This window comes from Pipistrellus hanaki, assembly GCF_964339955.1.
Source record: "Pipistrellus hanaki genome assembly, chromosome: 20".
NCBI classification, from domain to species: domain Eukaryota; kingdom Metazoa; phylum Chordata; class Mammalia; order Chiroptera; family Vespertilionidae; genus Pipistrellus; species Pipistrellus hanaki.
Window position 1 is genome coordinate 281,745 of NC_140522.1, and position 15,816 is coordinate 297,560.

At 63.1% G+C, this 15,816-nt stretch overlaps 1 protein-coding gene across 1 annotated transcript in view; it reads right to left on the bottom strand.

The window, feature by feature from the left end:
* Nucleotides 1–15,816, bottom strand: part of LGR6 (leucine rich repeat containing G protein-coupled receptor 6) — a 34,202-nt gene that overhangs the window by 6,956 nt on the left and 11,430 nt on the right. The window contains exons 3-14 of the mRNA XM_084868564.1: nucleotides 15,640–15,711; nucleotides 14,282–14,353; nucleotides 7,014–7,229; nucleotides 6,562–6,633; nucleotides 5,136–5,204; nucleotides 4,083–4,154; nucleotides 3,825–3,896; nucleotides 2,931–2,999; nucleotides 2,558–2,629; nucleotides 1,153–1,218; nucleotides 916–987; nucleotides 259–330 (exon numbers count right to left, since the gene is read on the bottom strand). Of these exons, the coding sequence (XP_084724690.1) occupies nucleotides 259–330; nucleotides 916–987; nucleotides 1,153–1,218; nucleotides 2,558–2,629; nucleotides 2,931–2,999; nucleotides 3,825–3,896; nucleotides 4,083–4,154; nucleotides 5,136–5,204; nucleotides 6,562–6,633; nucleotides 7,014–7,229; nucleotides 14,282–14,353; nucleotides 15,640–15,711 (996 nt within the window). The remainder of the gene's footprint in view (nucleotides 1–258; nucleotides 331–915; nucleotides 988–1,152; nucleotides 1,219–2,557; nucleotides 2,630–2,930; nucleotides 3,000–3,824; nucleotides 3,897–4,082; nucleotides 4,155–5,135; nucleotides 5,205–6,561; nucleotides 6,634–7,013; nucleotides 7,230–14,281; nucleotides 14,354–15,639; nucleotides 15,712–15,816) is intronic.

Here is a 15,816-nt window from a genome sequence, read left to right on the forward strand (position 1 = left end):
GGCCGGACAGAGGCTGCCGAAACGCCGCTGAGCACCCACCGATGCTCTCCCTGAGCCCGGGGACCAGCGCTCTGTGTGTACGGGGCCCACAGATCTGCCAAACGGACTGCCCGTCACAGGGATGGACAAGGCTGGAGCCCGTGTCCCCAGGCTGTGAGGTCACCACTCTTGCGGGGTCCCGCTCTGCACGGGGGGGGGGGGGGGGCCCGTGGTCCCCTCCGCCCGGCAGCACCCCGGGGCGGCCCCAGGGGCACTCACAGCTTGACCAGGGAGCGCAGGGTGGCGAAGGCCTGGGGGTGGACGGACCGGATGGTGTTCCGGCTCAGGTCCCTGCGGGCAGAGAGGGCGTGAGGGAGGGTCCCGGCAGGCCCGCACCCGGGAGGACCCCCCGCCCCATTCCCCTCACTTGCTCCCCCCTCCCCTCTGTCTGAGCTACCCCTGGAGGGAAGGGAACATCAGCCCTGGCTCCCCCTGCCTGCGGCCTCAGAAAAGGGCACGGGGCCCTGGCCGGTGTGGCTCAGTGGATGGAGCGTCGGCCTGCGGACTGAAGGGCCCCGGGTTCGATTCCGGTCAAGGGCATGGACCTTGGTTGAGGACACATCCCCAGGAGGGGGTGAGCAGGAGGCAGCTGATGGATGTTTCTCTCTCATCGATGTTTCTGGCTCTCTATCCCTCTCCCTGCCTCTCTGTGAAAAATCAATAAAATATGTATTTTTTTTTAAAAGAAAAAGAAAAGGGCCTGGGCTGCCTGGCTTCAGAGAACCCCCTTCAGGTACCCCCTGGACATGGGGCAGGGAGCTCAGCTTGCTGCCCCACCCCCACCCCTGTCCCATCCCCAGGCCCTCGGCACCCTCCTCCCCGCCCAGCACCCAGAGTCTGCCCTTTGACCCCCCAGCGCCGGGTCCCAGCACTCACAGGGCCCGCAGGGAGCTCAGCTGGCGGAAGGTGTCGGCTCCGACTTCCCAGATGCGGTTGTGCTGGAGGCTTCTAGGGCAGCGAGACCGGCCGAGTGACCCGAGGGCTCGGACCCTGGTTCCCTCCACACGCCCCCCACCCCCACCCCCCGCCCGGGCTCAGCGTGCAGAGCCGTCCCACAGGCGGCCAGAATCCGCCCCGAGCCTTCGTCCCGCCCCCCGCCCCCACCCCACTCACATCTCCTCCAGCTCCTGGCACCGGTGCAGGCTGGGCAGCGCCTCGATCTGGTTGTGAGATAGTTCCCTGCGGGGGGGGAGGGGCGAGGCCGGGGCAGGGTCACGGTGGGACCCGGAGCCGCTCTGGCCTGGGCCCCACTTCCCTGTCCGCAGCCGAGGCCGCAGACCTGCGAGGAGTGACTGCCGACCCCCGCCACCCCGAGCCCTGTCCTCAGCCGGCCCGTCTCCCTCCCTGGCGGAGCCCCTCTTTCCCAGCGGAGAGAGGGGGCGGGGGCGGGGGCGGGGATGGGGGAGAGAGGGATGGGGGGCCAGGAATGACCGGGCCGGCTGGTCAGGGCCAGCCCCGCGGACGGCACCTGCTGCCACCGGACGTGCGCACGACGGAGCCAGGGACCCCTTTGCCTTACACGGGGGGAAACTGAGGCACAGGCGGGGGAGGGGGGGGGGAACACTCCCCTTGGGTGCTGCCTAGGCCACTTAGGTTCCTCCGTGGTTCCAGAAGGGCTGCCTCGTGTGAACTGGAGTAATAAAGCCCTGTTTCGAGCACCTACTATGTGCTAGAGTGAACACCTATAGGTGCTAAGCTGAACACCTATTATGTGCTAGGCTGAGCATGTGTGAGAGAAAGCACCTACTATGTGATGGGTTGAGTGTGTTAGAGAGAAAGCACCTACTATGTGCTGGTTGAGCGTATGTGAGAGAAAGCACCTACTATGTGCTGGTTTGAGCGTGTGTGATAGAAAAAGCACCTACTATGTGCTGGGTTGAGTGTGTATGAGAGAGAAAGCACCTACTATGTGCTGGTTTGAGTGTATGTGATAGAAAAAGCACCTACTATGTGCTGGTTTGAGCGTATGTGATAGAGAAAGCACCTACTATGTGCTGGGTTGAGAGTGTATGAGAGAGAAAGCACCTACTATGTGCTGTTTGAGCGTATGTGATAGAGAAAGCACCTACTATGTGCTGGGTTGAGTACCTACTGTGTGGCCTGTATTGAGCTCCTACTACCGTGTTTCCCCGAAAATAAGACATCCTCCGAAAATAGGACCTAGCGCAACTTTGGGAGAAAAAATGAATATAAGACACTGTCTTATTTTCGGGGAAACAGGGTATGTGCCAGGTGCTTTCCTCATGTTTTTCCAGCCCCCACACTGTGTCCACGCCCTGCGGACGAGGACCGGGGAGCTCTGAGACGTGGCTGGAGGCAGAGCTGGGGTCGCAGCCAGGCCTGGCGCCACGGCCTGGCCAGGAGAGGGCGGCCCAGTGCCTGCCGGCCCGGCCCCGGCGGCAGGGAGAGCGGAGACCGAGGGGGACAACCCGGGGCGGGGCGGGGGGGGGCGGGGGCTGCAGCCCATGGGCCGGGGCTCCGGGCGGGCGCGGGGCGGGGGCGCGGGGGGGCCACTCACAGGACTCGGAGCCGGGGCAGCTGCTGGCACATCCCCGGCGGGAGCCGCCGGATGCCCGCGCGGGTCAGGGTCCTGCGGGGGGCAGACGGGGCAGGTGGGAAGACAGAACAGACGGCGGGCCCTGGGGACCGAGCCCCAGCCACCCCGGCCCCCCCCCCCGTGCCTTGTGGGGTGGGGAGGGAGGGGGGGAGAAGGGGGCGGGGCTGCTGGGGTGGTCGGCGGGGGGGGGGGAAGGGGAAGAAGGGGGCGGGGGTTGGGGAGGGGGGAGAAGGGGGCGGGGGCTGGGGAGGGGGGAGAAGGGGGGCGGGGCTGCTGGGATGGTCGGCGGACGGGGCGGGGCGGGATGGGAGGAGGCCGAGAACCGGCCACGCACAGGGTCTCCAGGCTGGTGGTCCCCTTGAGGTCCGGGAAGTCCTCGATGGCGGAGGCTCCATTCAGGGACCTGGAAGCAGAGCCAGGGGCTCCGAGGACCGGCCGGAGCGTGCCCACGCCGCTCCCAGCCCCCGAGGCTCCCCACGGACCCTGCCCCCGCCTGCACCCCGCCATCGGCCGGCTCCCAGCTCTGGAGCCGGTCCACGCAGCCACGGGGCCCGGATGGAGGCAGCAGCCTCTGCATCCGGTGCCAGCACGGCAAACACGGGCCGCCCGGCTGGTGCTGCTCAGTGGTGAGCGCCGACCTAGGAACCAGGAGGTCAGGGTTCGGTTCCCGGTCAGGGCACAGGCCCGGGATTTGGGGCTCGATCCCCAGTGGGGGGCGTGCAGGAGGCAGCCGGTCCATGATTTTCTCTCCTCATAGATATTTCTCTCTCTCCCTCTCCTTCTCCCTTCCTTTCTGAGATCCATAAAAAATATTTTTTAAAATATATTTGATTGATTTTCCACAGAGACGAAGGGAGAGGGACAGAGAGCTAGAAACGTCGATGAGAGAGAAACATCCACCAGCTGCCTCCTGCACAACCCCTACCGGGGATGCGCCCGCAACCAAGGTGCATGCCCTTGGCCAGAATCGAACCTGGGACCCTTCGGTCTGCAGGCCGACGCTCTATCCACTGAGCCACACCGGTTCCAGCAATATATATATATATATATTTTTAAAAGCGGCCGGCCCAGGTCCCTGGCTGTGGAGAGGGCCCTGTTCGCCCGTTCAGGATCCAGGAGAGGAGGGAGGTGGTTGGTGCAGAGGCGGCCTGAGCCTGGCGGGAGGGGAAAGGGCAGGGGGCAGGGGGGGGCAGGGGCCGCGGGGACCGAGGACAGGGGCCCCGCGTACAGCGTGTGCAGCTTCGGCAGGTCCTGGAAGGCGGACCGCCCCACGGACTGGATCGGGTTGTCATAGAAGTGTCTGGAAGAGACCCCGGCGTGGGATTGGCTCAGCCAGGACCGCAGCGTCGGCTCTCTGCCCCCCGCCCCATGGAGCCCCGGGGAGAGCCCCCCGGAGGGAGGGGGGTCAGGTCAGGCACCCCTCTACCCCTCCCGTCATCCCGCTTCCCCCCCCCAGCCCCCCGACACCGGCGGAGGCAGGGCTCACATGGTCTGCAGCAGGGGGTTCCCCGTGAAGGCCTTCTCGGGGATGGCCTGGATGCTGTTGTCATGGAAACCGCTGGAAGACAAGCCGGTCGGTCGGTGAGGACGCGGAGACAGACACAGGGGATTGCCGATGGGACGGTGACAGAGGCCAGAGCAGCAGGGCGTGTGCAGGAAGCAACCCATTGGAGCGTCTCTCTCCCATCAGTGTTTCTCTCCCTCCCTCTCTCCTCCTCTCTCCTCCTCTCTCCTCTCTCCCTCTCTCTCTCCTCCTCTCTCCTTCTCTCTCCCTCTCTCTCTCCTCCTCTCTCCTCCTCTCTCCCTCTCTCCCTCTCTCTCACCTCCTCTCTCCCTCTCTCCCTCTCTCTCTTCTCCTCTCTCCACTCTCTCTAAAAATCAATGGGAAGCCCTAGCTGGTGTGGCTCAATGGATAGAGTGTCAGCCTTCGGACTAAAGGGTTCCGGGTTCGATTCAGGCCAAGGGCACGTGCCTAAGTTGTGGGCTCAATCCCCAGTAGGGGGCAGGCAGGAGGCAGCCGATCCATGATTCTCTCTCATCATAGATGTTTCTCTCTCTCCCTCTTCCTTCCTCTCTAAAATCAATAAAGTGTATTTTTAAAAAAATAAAATATAATATAAGAATAAAAATCAATGGTGAAATATCCTCGGGTGAGGATTAACAACAACAACAGCCCTGCCGAAACCAGCCTGGCTCAGCAGATAGAGCGTCGGCCTGCGGACTGAAGGGTCCCGGGTTCCATTCCGGTCAGGGGCATGGACCCTGGTTGCGGGCACATCCCCAGGTGGGGGTGTGCAGGAGGCAGCTGATGGATGTTTCTCTCTCATCGACGTTTCTAGCTCTCTCTCCCTCTCCCTTCCTCTCTGCAAAAAAAATCAATAAAATATATATATATTTTTAAAAAACCAGCAACAAAAATAAAAGGTGCTGCCCACCGCTGGGGGCCTGGAGGCTGGTCCCGTTCAGCCCTGCGGGCCCTCCCTCCGCCCGGGGGTCAGCGCCCTGTCCGATCCCCTGCGGTGGGAGACGGGGTACTCACAGCTCCTGCAGCCGGCCCAGCGTCCGGATGGCCACGGGGAACTCCTGCAGGTCGTTGTGGCTCAGGTCCCTGGAAGGGAGCAGGGTCTGGTCAGGGGTGTGTGGCTCCGGGGGGGTGGGATCCAGGGGTCAGCACCCCGAAGGCTCCCGGGGGACAGGACAGGTGTGACCCTGCGTGCTCCTGCCTGCCCCGGGCCCCTCCTCCACAGGCCACGCCCCTCCAGAGAGTAGCCAGGCCGCCCGGGGGCGGGGGTTCGATCCCCCTCCCCGCCCCTCCCGTGGATTGAGAGAGGCCCCCGTGGCAGAGATTCCTGGCTCCGGGGAGAGACACCGTGCCAGCCAGCAGCGCCCACGGAAAGCTCGGCAGTGACAGCCTCGAGGAGTGGCAAGGCGCGCCAAGGCCACCACCGGGAAGGGGCCCCGCTTTCCTGCCCCCCGCCCCCCGCCCCCCACGTCTGGCCGCCCCTGCGGGCTCCCAGCCAGCGCTCCGGGGGGGACGGGGCACAAAGAACAAAGAACACACACCCCCCCCCGTTTTAATTGGAGATCAAAGCTGGAGGGAGAACGGATCCCTGGAGGAGGGGGGAAAAAAGGGGTGTGACTGAGACGGCGGCCAAGGAGGGAGGCTGGGGGAGAGGGCAGAGGCTGGGAGAGGGGAGGGGTGCAGGGCAAGGTCCCACACAGCTCTCCGGGGGTCCACACAGCCCCTGGTAGGGCCAGCACCATTCCTTTTTATTGATTTTTTTTACAGGGAGGAAGTGAGAGAGTTAGAAACATGGATGAGCCGAAGCCGGTTTGGCTCAGTGGATAGAGCATCGGACTGCAGACTGAAAGGTCCCAGGTTCGATTCCAGTCAAGGGCATGTACGTTGGTTGCGGGCACATCCCCAGTAGGGGGTGTGCAAGAGGCAGCTGGTCCATGTTTCTCTCTCATCGACGTTTCTAACTCTCTATCTCTCTCCCTTCCTCTCTGTAAAAAATCAATAAAATATATATATTTTTTTAAAAAAATAGAAACATGGATGAGAGAGAAAGATCCATCAGCCGCCTCCTGCACGCCCCCTATTGGGGATGTGCCCGCCAGCAAGGTCCATGCCCTTGACCGGAACCGAACCTGGGACCTTTCAGTCCGCAGGCCGACGCTCTGTCCACTGAGCCACACCGGCTGGGGCTTCATGCCTTCCTTTTATGGATCTCAGAGAGGAAGGGAGAGGGAGGGAGGGATAGAAACCTCCATGATGAGAGAGAATCGTGGATCGGCTGCCTCCTGCACGCGGGAGAGACGGCGCCAGGGAGAGGCGTGTGGGGAGCAGGCCACAGCCAGAGACCGGAGTCCCAGGCCCGCTGGCCTCCCTCTGCCCGCCTCCTCCCGGCCCCCTGCCCCGCTCTACCCCTCCGCCCCCGGATGACACCGCGGCCCGCACTCACAGGGTCTCCAGGCTGTGCAGGCCCTCGAGGCTGTGGGTGCCCAGGCGCTGGATGCGGTTGTTGTGAAGGTGCCTGTGTGGGAGGAGAGACGGGTGAGTCGGGCGCCTGCAGCACCGAGCTCGGGGGTGTGGGGAGGGAGAGGGCGGGCAGACGGCAGCTGGAGGAGGAGGCTGGCCTGTGGACAGAGTGACCCCCGGGTCCAGGGACAGAGGGGCTTCGGAAGTCACCGTCTCCGAGGCCGACGCTCTACCCACTGAACCGAACCAGCCAGGGCAGCGATGGGACCAGCTAGGACCACGGGCTGCCCCCGTTTTAATGGGCTCGCCGGCCCGCGGAGGCCGAAGAGCCCAGCTGTCAGGCCCCAGGTGAACGGGGTGGGGGGGTCCCCCACGCGGACAGGGGCGGGGGGGTGCACTCACAGCACCACCAGGGGGCGGGGGGGCGCCACTCACAGCACCACCAGGCTGCTGAGGTTCTGGAAGGCGAGGTCGGGGACCTGGCGGATGCGGTTGAGGGCCAGCGTCATGGCCTGCAGGCCGGGCAGGTTGCTGAGGGCCCGGACGGGGACCTCGGCCAGCGCGTTGTCGTCCAGCCACAGGTGGCGGAGGCAGGACAGCCCCTCGAAGCTCCTCTCGGGGACCAGGGAGATGAGGTTGGCGTCCAGGCGCCTGGGGGAGGGAGGACGGGGCTCAGCCACTGAGCATCGACCTATGAACCCGGAGGTCAGGGTTCGAGTCCCGGCCTGGGCACCTGGGCTGGGCCCTCTGCAGCGGGTGCCATGGGGCCCAGACGCACTGGCAGAAGAGGAGGTACCCCCACAGGGGCCCCTAAGTGGTGGGACCCCCAAAGGCCCTAAGGCTCCAGGACCCCCCTCTCAGGGGAGAAATTCGTGTGACTGGGGTTCTCCAAGCAAATGGACCTGCTCTCTCCCCGCCCCCGCTGCCCCCCCAGGGACATCCCTGCCCTCCCAAGGACCCCGGAACCGTGTGGACCCCAGAGTCTGCAGCCTGGCTCCAGACGCCGCCCCACTCCCTCACTGCCCCTGGCAGGATGGGGTGCCCTGGCAGGATGGGGTGCCCTGGCAGGATGGGGTGCTGCCCCTGCGGGAGCTCCCCCGCACCCCGGAGCCGGGGCCCAGGCCGCCCCGGGGTCCCTGGTCCCCCAGGGCGGGCGGGGCTGGAGCCGGAGGGGCCTCGGAGCCTCCACGTGGGACCCCAGGCCTCGGGGAGCCGCTCCGCCCGCCCGCCCACAGGTGGGCAGCCGCCCAGACGCACGGGGTTTGGCAGGAAGCGGAGAGCAATTACGCCAATTAAGCCCTGGCACCCAGTCAACCCCCGCACCCTCCCCTGCCCGCCCGCCCCACGTGGGCCCGGCTCCCGGGCTGGCTGGCTGCGGCGCTGTGACACCCTCCTGTCCTGACCTGTGCCGACACGGCGGGCGGGCAGGGGGCCTCACGGGCCAGTCGGGGCTCGCCGGGCTCGGGAACCAGCCTCCCCTCACCACGAGGGCCCCCCTGCACCCCCCACCCCCCACCCCAGCCCGGGGGTGAGGCTGCAGGGCTGTGGCCCTGTCCCTCCAAGTGCCCCAGGATCAGGTGGTCCGAAGGTCCAGCCGGCGTGGCTCAGGGGCTAAGCGTCGACCTAGGAACCAGGAGGTCAGGGTTCGATTCCCAGTCTGGGCACATGCCTGGGTTGTGGGCTCCATCCCCAGGAGGGGGTGTGCAGGAGGCAGCCGATCTGTGATTCCCTCTCATCATGGATGCTTCTCTCTCTCTCTCTCTCCCTTCTCCTTTCCTCTCTGACATCAAGAAAAAAACACACCCTGCCCTAGGTGTAGCTCAGTGGATAGGGCGTCGGCCTGCGGACTGAAGGGTCCCGGGTTCAGTTCCATTCAAATCAAGGGCATGTGCCTTGGTCGCTGACACATCCCCACTACGGGGTGTGCAGGAGGCAGCTGGTCGGTGTTTCTCTCCCATTGATGTTTCTAACGCTCTATCACCTCTCCCTTCCTCTCTGTAGAGAATCAATGAAGTATATTTGAAAAGAAAAGAAAAGAAAAGAAAAGAAAAGAAAAGAAAAGAAAAAAAGAAGCATCTATGAGAGAGAATCATAGATCAGCCGCCCCCTGCACACCCCCTACCAGGGATGTGCCTACAACCAAGGCACATGCCCTTGACCGGAATCAAACCCGGGACCCTTCAGTCCACAGGCCGACGCTCTATCCACTGAGCCACACCGGCTGAGGGCAGGGTGTGTTTTTTCTTGATGTCAGAGAGGAAGGGAGAGAGAGAGAGAGAGAGAGAGAGAGAGAGAGAGAGAGAGAGAGAGAGAAAGAGAAGCATCCATGATGAGAGAGAATCACGCACCGGCTGCCTCCTGCACGCCCCCTATACTGAGGGATGGAGCCCACAACCCTGGGCCTGTGCCCCGACCGGGAATCGAACCTGTGACCTCCCGTTTCACAGGTCGACGCTCCACCCCGAGCCACCCACCCGGGCCGGGCCGGGCATGTCTGTTCTGGTTGATGCCACCTGACGAGATCCCTCCGGTCCCCGCTCCGGCAGCCTTTTCAATAGATCAAAGGGGAACGGGAAACAAAGGGGCCCAGCCCGCCGCCCTCCACCTGCCAGGCATTGACGGATGAGCCCGCTCCCGCCCCCCGCTCCCGCCTGGAAGGAGCGCCCTGCTTGCTGCACATCAAAGGGTGACACCTGAGCGCCCGCCCTCGAGTGGAATCGGAGGCAGCCACCTAGGAACGTAATTGCCTGCCCGCGGGGCGCAGGCACAGGAGCGGCCGTGTGCGGAGCCAGCCCGAGCTTCCCCTACAGCCATGGCCCCGCAGGCCCAGGCGGAGGGCCACAGGGTCCCGGGGTGGGGACCACAGTCCGCCATAGCACCCCTCCCGGGGGCCTCCCGCCATCGGGCCCCTCACGCCGAGCAGGTTCCCGGCGTCCGGGTCCCTCCCGGCCGGCCTGAGAGCCGCGCCCGGTGGCTCCTGGGGCCTGGACGCCTGCCCTTGGCCATGGGCAGGTGGCGGTGGTTGGGGGAGGAAGGGGGCGGGGATGTCTGAGGTGAGGAGACGGGAGCAGCACCCAGTGTTTCAGAGGCGCGTCGGACCCGTCCCAGCAGGCCCTGCGGGGAGAGGGTCCCGGGGAGACCAGGCCGCAGGTGCTTCCCTGACACAGGCTCCCAGTCCTTCTCACAACCCAGTTCCTCCTTCCCCCTGTCCGGGGTCTCACGGCACCCTGGGGACCAGAACGAGGACTGGGGAGGTTATAGCTGTGTGCTGTGGATCCCCTCGTTCCAGCCTCCCAATGTCCCATCCACCCATCCATCCATCTGTCCATCATCCATCCATCCATCCATCCATCCATTATCCATCCATCCATCCATCCATCCATTTATCTGTCCATTCATCCATCCGTCTGTCTATCATCCATCCATCCTTCCATCCATTCATCATCCATACTTCCATCCATCTACCTTCCTTCTATCAACCGCCCATCCATCCATCCTTCTATCCATCCATCCATCCACCTGTCCATCATCCACCCATCCATCATCCATCCATCATCCATCCATTATCCATCTATCATCCATCCATCCATCCATCATCCATCCATCCATCCATCTATCCATTTATCTGTCCATCCATCCATCCATCCATCAACCACCCATCCATTCATCCGTCCATCCATTCATCATCCATCCTTCCATCCATTCATCTTGCATCCATCCATCTATCCATCATCTGTCCATCATCCATCCATCCTTCCATCCATTCATCATCCATACTTCCATCCATCTACCTTCCTTCTATCATCTGCCCATCCATCCATCTGTCCATCCATCCTTCCATCCATCCATCCATCATCCATCCCTCCATTCATCTGTCCATCCATCCCTGCATTTGTCCATCTGCCAATCCATCAACCATCCATCCTTCCATCCATCTCTCTGTCCATCCATCCATCATCCATCTGTCCCAGCCACCCATCCATCCTTCATTCCATCCATCTGCCCATCCTTCCGTCCACTCACACAGGCTCAGAGTCACCTGGGCCTCCCAGCCAGCTCCTAACCCCTTAGCCTGGGTCTTGCAATTCTTCCCCTGAGCACCTCTCCCCGGGGTTCAAAAATGTGACCTCACACGTCCGCCCTCAGAACAGCCGCCTCTCACGCCGCTCGAGCGAGGGACCTCTTAATGTTTAAAAACGACTTAGAGCGGAGACGGGGCGCCAGGGCTGCATGAGGGGGACTCGGAGCAGCCAGAGCCAGGCCCCCGTGTGCGTGTGTGGCCAGCGCGGGCGCGTCCGCAGGGCAGACACCGGCTCTGCGTCTGGGTGGCAGGGCTGCGGGTGATGTTTATTTCCCCTCTTTTCGGTTTTTTTTTTTTGTCTTTTCTAAATTCTCTGCAATGAGTCAGAACCAAAATAAACATGTTTTTCGGCAAACAAGCGGCGTCAGGGTGCAATTAAGTCCCAGACTCTGAGCCGTGAGGAGGGAGGTGGCCGGTGAAGGGAGGGGAGGGGAAGGGAGGGCGTGGGCGGCATCGCAGGACCAGCCCGCGTCTGTCACCTGCTCTGCGTCCTGCCCTCACCCTGGCCGGTGTGACTCAGTGGATAGAGCGCCGGCCTGTGGACCCAAGGGTCCCAGATTTGATTCCGGTCAAGGGCATGTACCTGGGTTGCCGGCACATCCCCACTTGGGGGGCGTGCAGGAGGCAGCTGATCACTGTTTCTCTCTCATTGATGTTTCTAACTTTCTTTTTCTTTTTCTTTGAAGTACGTTCTTTTTTAAAAATATATATATATTTTATTGATTTTACAGAGAGAGGAAGGGAGAAGGATAGAGAGCTAGAAACATCGATGGGAGAGAAACATCGAACAGCTGCCTCCTGCACGCCCCCCATTGGGGATGTGCCCGCAACCAAGGTCCATGCCCTATGACCGAAATCGAACCCGGGACCCTTTAGTCCCTAGGCTGACGCTCCATCCACTGAGCCACACCGGTTTCGGCTGATGTTTCTAACTTTCCATCCCTCTCCCCCTCCCTTCCTCTCTGTAAAAGAATTTTACAAATAAAATATGTAAAAATAAAAATAAAAATAAAATCGGTGGAAAAAAATATCCTCAGGTGAGGATTAAAAAAAAAGGAGAGGTCGGAGGGAAGAGGCCAGGGCAGCCTGGCCTGGGGAGACCCTGGCATCACCCCTCCTGGCTGCCCCCTTGGGGGGGGGCAATGGGACGGGGTGGCCACCTCCACCTTCCAGCTCCCACGTGGAAGGTCCCGCGGTCGGCGGCCGCCCTCCCTTCCCGCTGCCGTGTGAATTTCCACGGCCGGCCAGCGGCTGGCGGCCACCCGCTCCGAAGGTTCCTGAAGGAGCGGAAAATTACTCATGGGCCCGAAAAAGACCACACATCCCCCCTCTCCCCGCCCCTGCCAGTCTTCGCTCCCCGGGGGGGGGGCCTGGGGGGAGGGCGGGGGTGCCACCGGCAGAGGTGCAGCCAGGAAAGAGGGCTGCAGGCACCGGGCACCGCCTCACCCCTCCTGGCTGTGGGCCCACCTTCCCTTCTCTCACGTCCCCTCTGGCTCCTCTGGGGGGACAGAGGAACGGGATTCTGAAAAGACCCTGCAGCTCCCCCGAAAGGCCCAGGGGGCCCGGGGGAGGGGGCCGAGCCCACCCACCGTCCCCCAGGCCGGAGGGGTGCGGGTGACCAACCCTACAGGCCTTTCAGGAGCAGGAAGTCCGGCCCCTCTGCCCCGCGGTTACAGATGGCGAGGGGGTCTTTGCCCAGAAGCTCCCGCACAGAAGAGCAGCGATGCCCCGAGTTTGGTTACGAGCACACTAACTGCCTGGCCGGCGGGGCGGGTCCCATTCAAACACAGGTCCTGGGTCCGAGGTCTGAAGGGATGGAGGGATGGAGGGATAGAAGGATGGAGGTATGATGGACACATGGATGGATGGATGGATGGACGGACATATAAATGGATGGATGGATGGATGGATGGATGGACATATAAATGGATGGATGGAGGGATGGATGGATGGATGGACATTGGATGGATAGATGGACATATGGATGGATGAATGGAGGGAGGGATGGATGGATGGATAGATGGACATATGGATGGATGGATGGATAGATGGACATATGGATGGATGGATGGATGGATGGATGGATGGACATATGGATGGATGGATGGATGGATGGACATATGGATGGATGGATGGATGGATGGATGGACATATGGATGGATGGATGGATGGATGCATGCATGCATGGATGGGCACATGGATGGATGGATGGGTAGATCGACATATGGATGGATGGATGGATGGATGGATGGATGGATGGAGGGAGGGAGGGATGGATGGATGGATACGTATTCGACCCTCATCACGGCCGGGGCTGCCGTGCGCCCACCCCCCGTCAGGCCAGCCTCTGCCCCAGACACGTAGTAATCAGCTCCCGGAACCTCGGGGAGATCCGAATACGGCAGCCTGTAATCACGGAGCCCGAAATAGCCCCTCCCGGGAGCCATCCGCCACCTCCCGCCTCCCCGGGGACCCTCGGCCGGGGCCCCCAGCACGGCCGGGCCTCAGGCGCGTTGGGTGGTGCTGACCGCACCCGCCGGGCCTCGGGGGGACCTCCAGCCCAGATCGGGGCCCCCTCCGATCCCCCCGGCGCCTCCCCTCCGCCCTCCGGCCTCCAGAACCGTTAGAAACACGTCTCTGTCGTTTGTAAACTTTTAGAGAGAGACCTCACGGGGTCACAGCAATTCGGGGTTCAAAGACGCAGACTCTGCCCCACGGCGCCCCCGCTGGGCGGGGGAGGCGCTGCAGGGCTCCCGGAGGGTGGCCGGGTCCTGGGTGGCCCAGGCGTCCTCTGCGCAGCCCCGCCCGGGGCAGAGGAAGTGAGTGTCTGGGCCACCCCACCCCTCGGAAGCCCTGGGGGCTAGAGCAGCCCACGGGGAGGAGACGGCCCCTCCTGGCGGCGGCCGACCCCGCCCAGCACCCCCGCCCCCCCCCTCCCCGTCCCCCAGGCGCCCCAGGAGGCCGCCCTGGTGGCCCCTCCCAGGGAGGTCCCGTTCCCACAGTCCTCACGGGGCCTGGGGCCTCCCCTCCCGTTTGCTCACGGGAGTCCACACACAACAAACACCCGGAGACCTCGGGGACCAGGGCGCACGCTGTCTGAACAGCGGGGTGCAGAGGGGGAAGCAGGGTGCAGGGAGGAAGTGGGGTGCAGAGGGGAAAGGGGGTGCAGAGGGGGAATAGGGGTGCAGAGGGGAAAGCGGGTGCAGAGGGGGAATAGGGGTGCAGAGGGGAAAGCGGGTGCAGAGGGGGAATAGGGGTACAGGGGGGAGGCGGGTGCAGAGGGGAAGCGGGGTGCAGAGGGGGAGGTGGGTGCAGAGGGGGAATGGGAGTGCTGGGGGGAGGTGGGGTGCAGAGGGGAAAGCGGGTGCAGGGGGGAAGTGGGGTGCAGAGGGGAAAGCGGGTGCAGAGGGGGAATAGGGGTGCAGGGGGGAGGTGGGGTGCAGAGGGGGAGGCAGGGTGCAGAGGGGAAAGCAGGTACAGAGAGGGAAGTGGGGTGCAGAGGGGGAGGCGGGATGCAGGGAGGAGGCGGGGTGCAGAGGGGGAATAGGGGTGCAGGGGGAGGCGGGGTGCAGAGGGGGAGGCGGGTGCAGAGGGGGAGGCAGGGTGCAGAGGGGGGACTCACAGAGACTGGAGGCTCGGCAGCTGCCTCAGCGCCTCCGCGGGGATCGCCCCCAGCTGGTTGTTCTGCAGCATCCTGCGAGGAGAGGAGGGGAGGGGAGAGGTGGGGCGTGAGGACCCCCGGCCTCGAACCCCACCCCGGGCCTGATCCCTCTCTCGCACCCGGGCTGCAGGAGGAGGAGGAGGGGGAGGAGGAGGAGGAGGGCCGGGCCGGGGGTCACGGGAGGGTGAGGCAGAGCACAGAGGAGGTGGAGCAGCAGAGACACGTGGGTGGCGAGAGGGCCGTAAGCCAGAACCCACGGTTCTGCTGAAATCGGGTCAGAAAGGCCCGGCCGGCGTGGCTCAGGGGCTGAGCGTCGACCTAGGAGCCAGGAGGTCAGGGTTCGATTCCTGGTCAGGGCACAGGCCCGGGTTGAGGGCTGGGTCCCCAGTGGGGGGCGTGCAGGAGGCAGCCGATCCATGTTTCCCTGTCATCATGGATGTTTCTCTCTCTCTCTCCCTCTTCCTTCCTCTCAGAAAGCAATAAAAATATATTGTTTTAAAAGGATGGGTACCTGGCCGGTGTGGCTCAGTGGATAGAGCGTTGGCCTGCGGACTGAAGGGTCCTGGGTTCGGTTCTGGTTAAGGGCACAGGCCCTGGTCGCCGGCTCACGCAGGAGGCAGCCGATCCATAATCCTCTCTCATCATTGGCGTTTCTCTCTCTCTCTCTCTCTCTCTCTCTCTCTCTCTCTCTCTGCCTCTCCTTCCTCTCTGAAATCAATTCTAAGTAAATTTTTTTTAAATGACGGTGTGCTACCGAAACCGGTTTGGCTCAGTGTATAGAGCGTCATCCTGCGGACTCAAGGGTCCCGGGTTCGATTCCGGTCAAGGGCACGGACCTTGGTTGCGGGCACATCCCCAGTTTGGGGCGCGCGCGCGCGGGAGGCAGCTGGTGGACGTTTCTCTCTCGTCGACGTTTCTGGCTCTCTCTGCCTCTCCCTTCCTCTCTGTAAAAAAAAAAAAAAAAAAGAAAAGAAAAAAGAAAAAAAGAAAAAAAAAATCAATAAAACACATTTAAAAAATAGATAGATGAAGGCGTGCTTCCCGGCAGGGCTGCCGGGATCGCAGGTACGATGAACCGCGAGCTCGCAAACGTAACGTGTCACGCACACAGTGACCGCACGGGGATAGAAGCGGCGAGGGAGAGGGGCCGGGCAGCTGGGGGGGTGGTGGGCGCGTCTGCGGCGGACAGAGACTCAGCACGAAACCCGCCCCGCGGCCTCCGTCCCCAGGGTCACGCCTGGGGTCAAGGTCACGCCCGGGGTCAAGGTCGCGCATCGGGGTCAAGGTCGCGCCTCGGGGTCAAGGTCGCTCCCACTCACAGGATCTTCAGGCTGCGGAGGCCGGCGAAGGCTCCTCCCGGGATGTGCGCGAGGTGGTTTCCGGAAAGGCGCCTGTGGGCCGGAGCAGAGGGCGGAGGGCGGGTGATGCTGGCCGGCTGGCGGGGCGCCCGCGGAGGGGACCCCGTTAGCCTGGGGGGGGGGGGATGGGTGCCACAC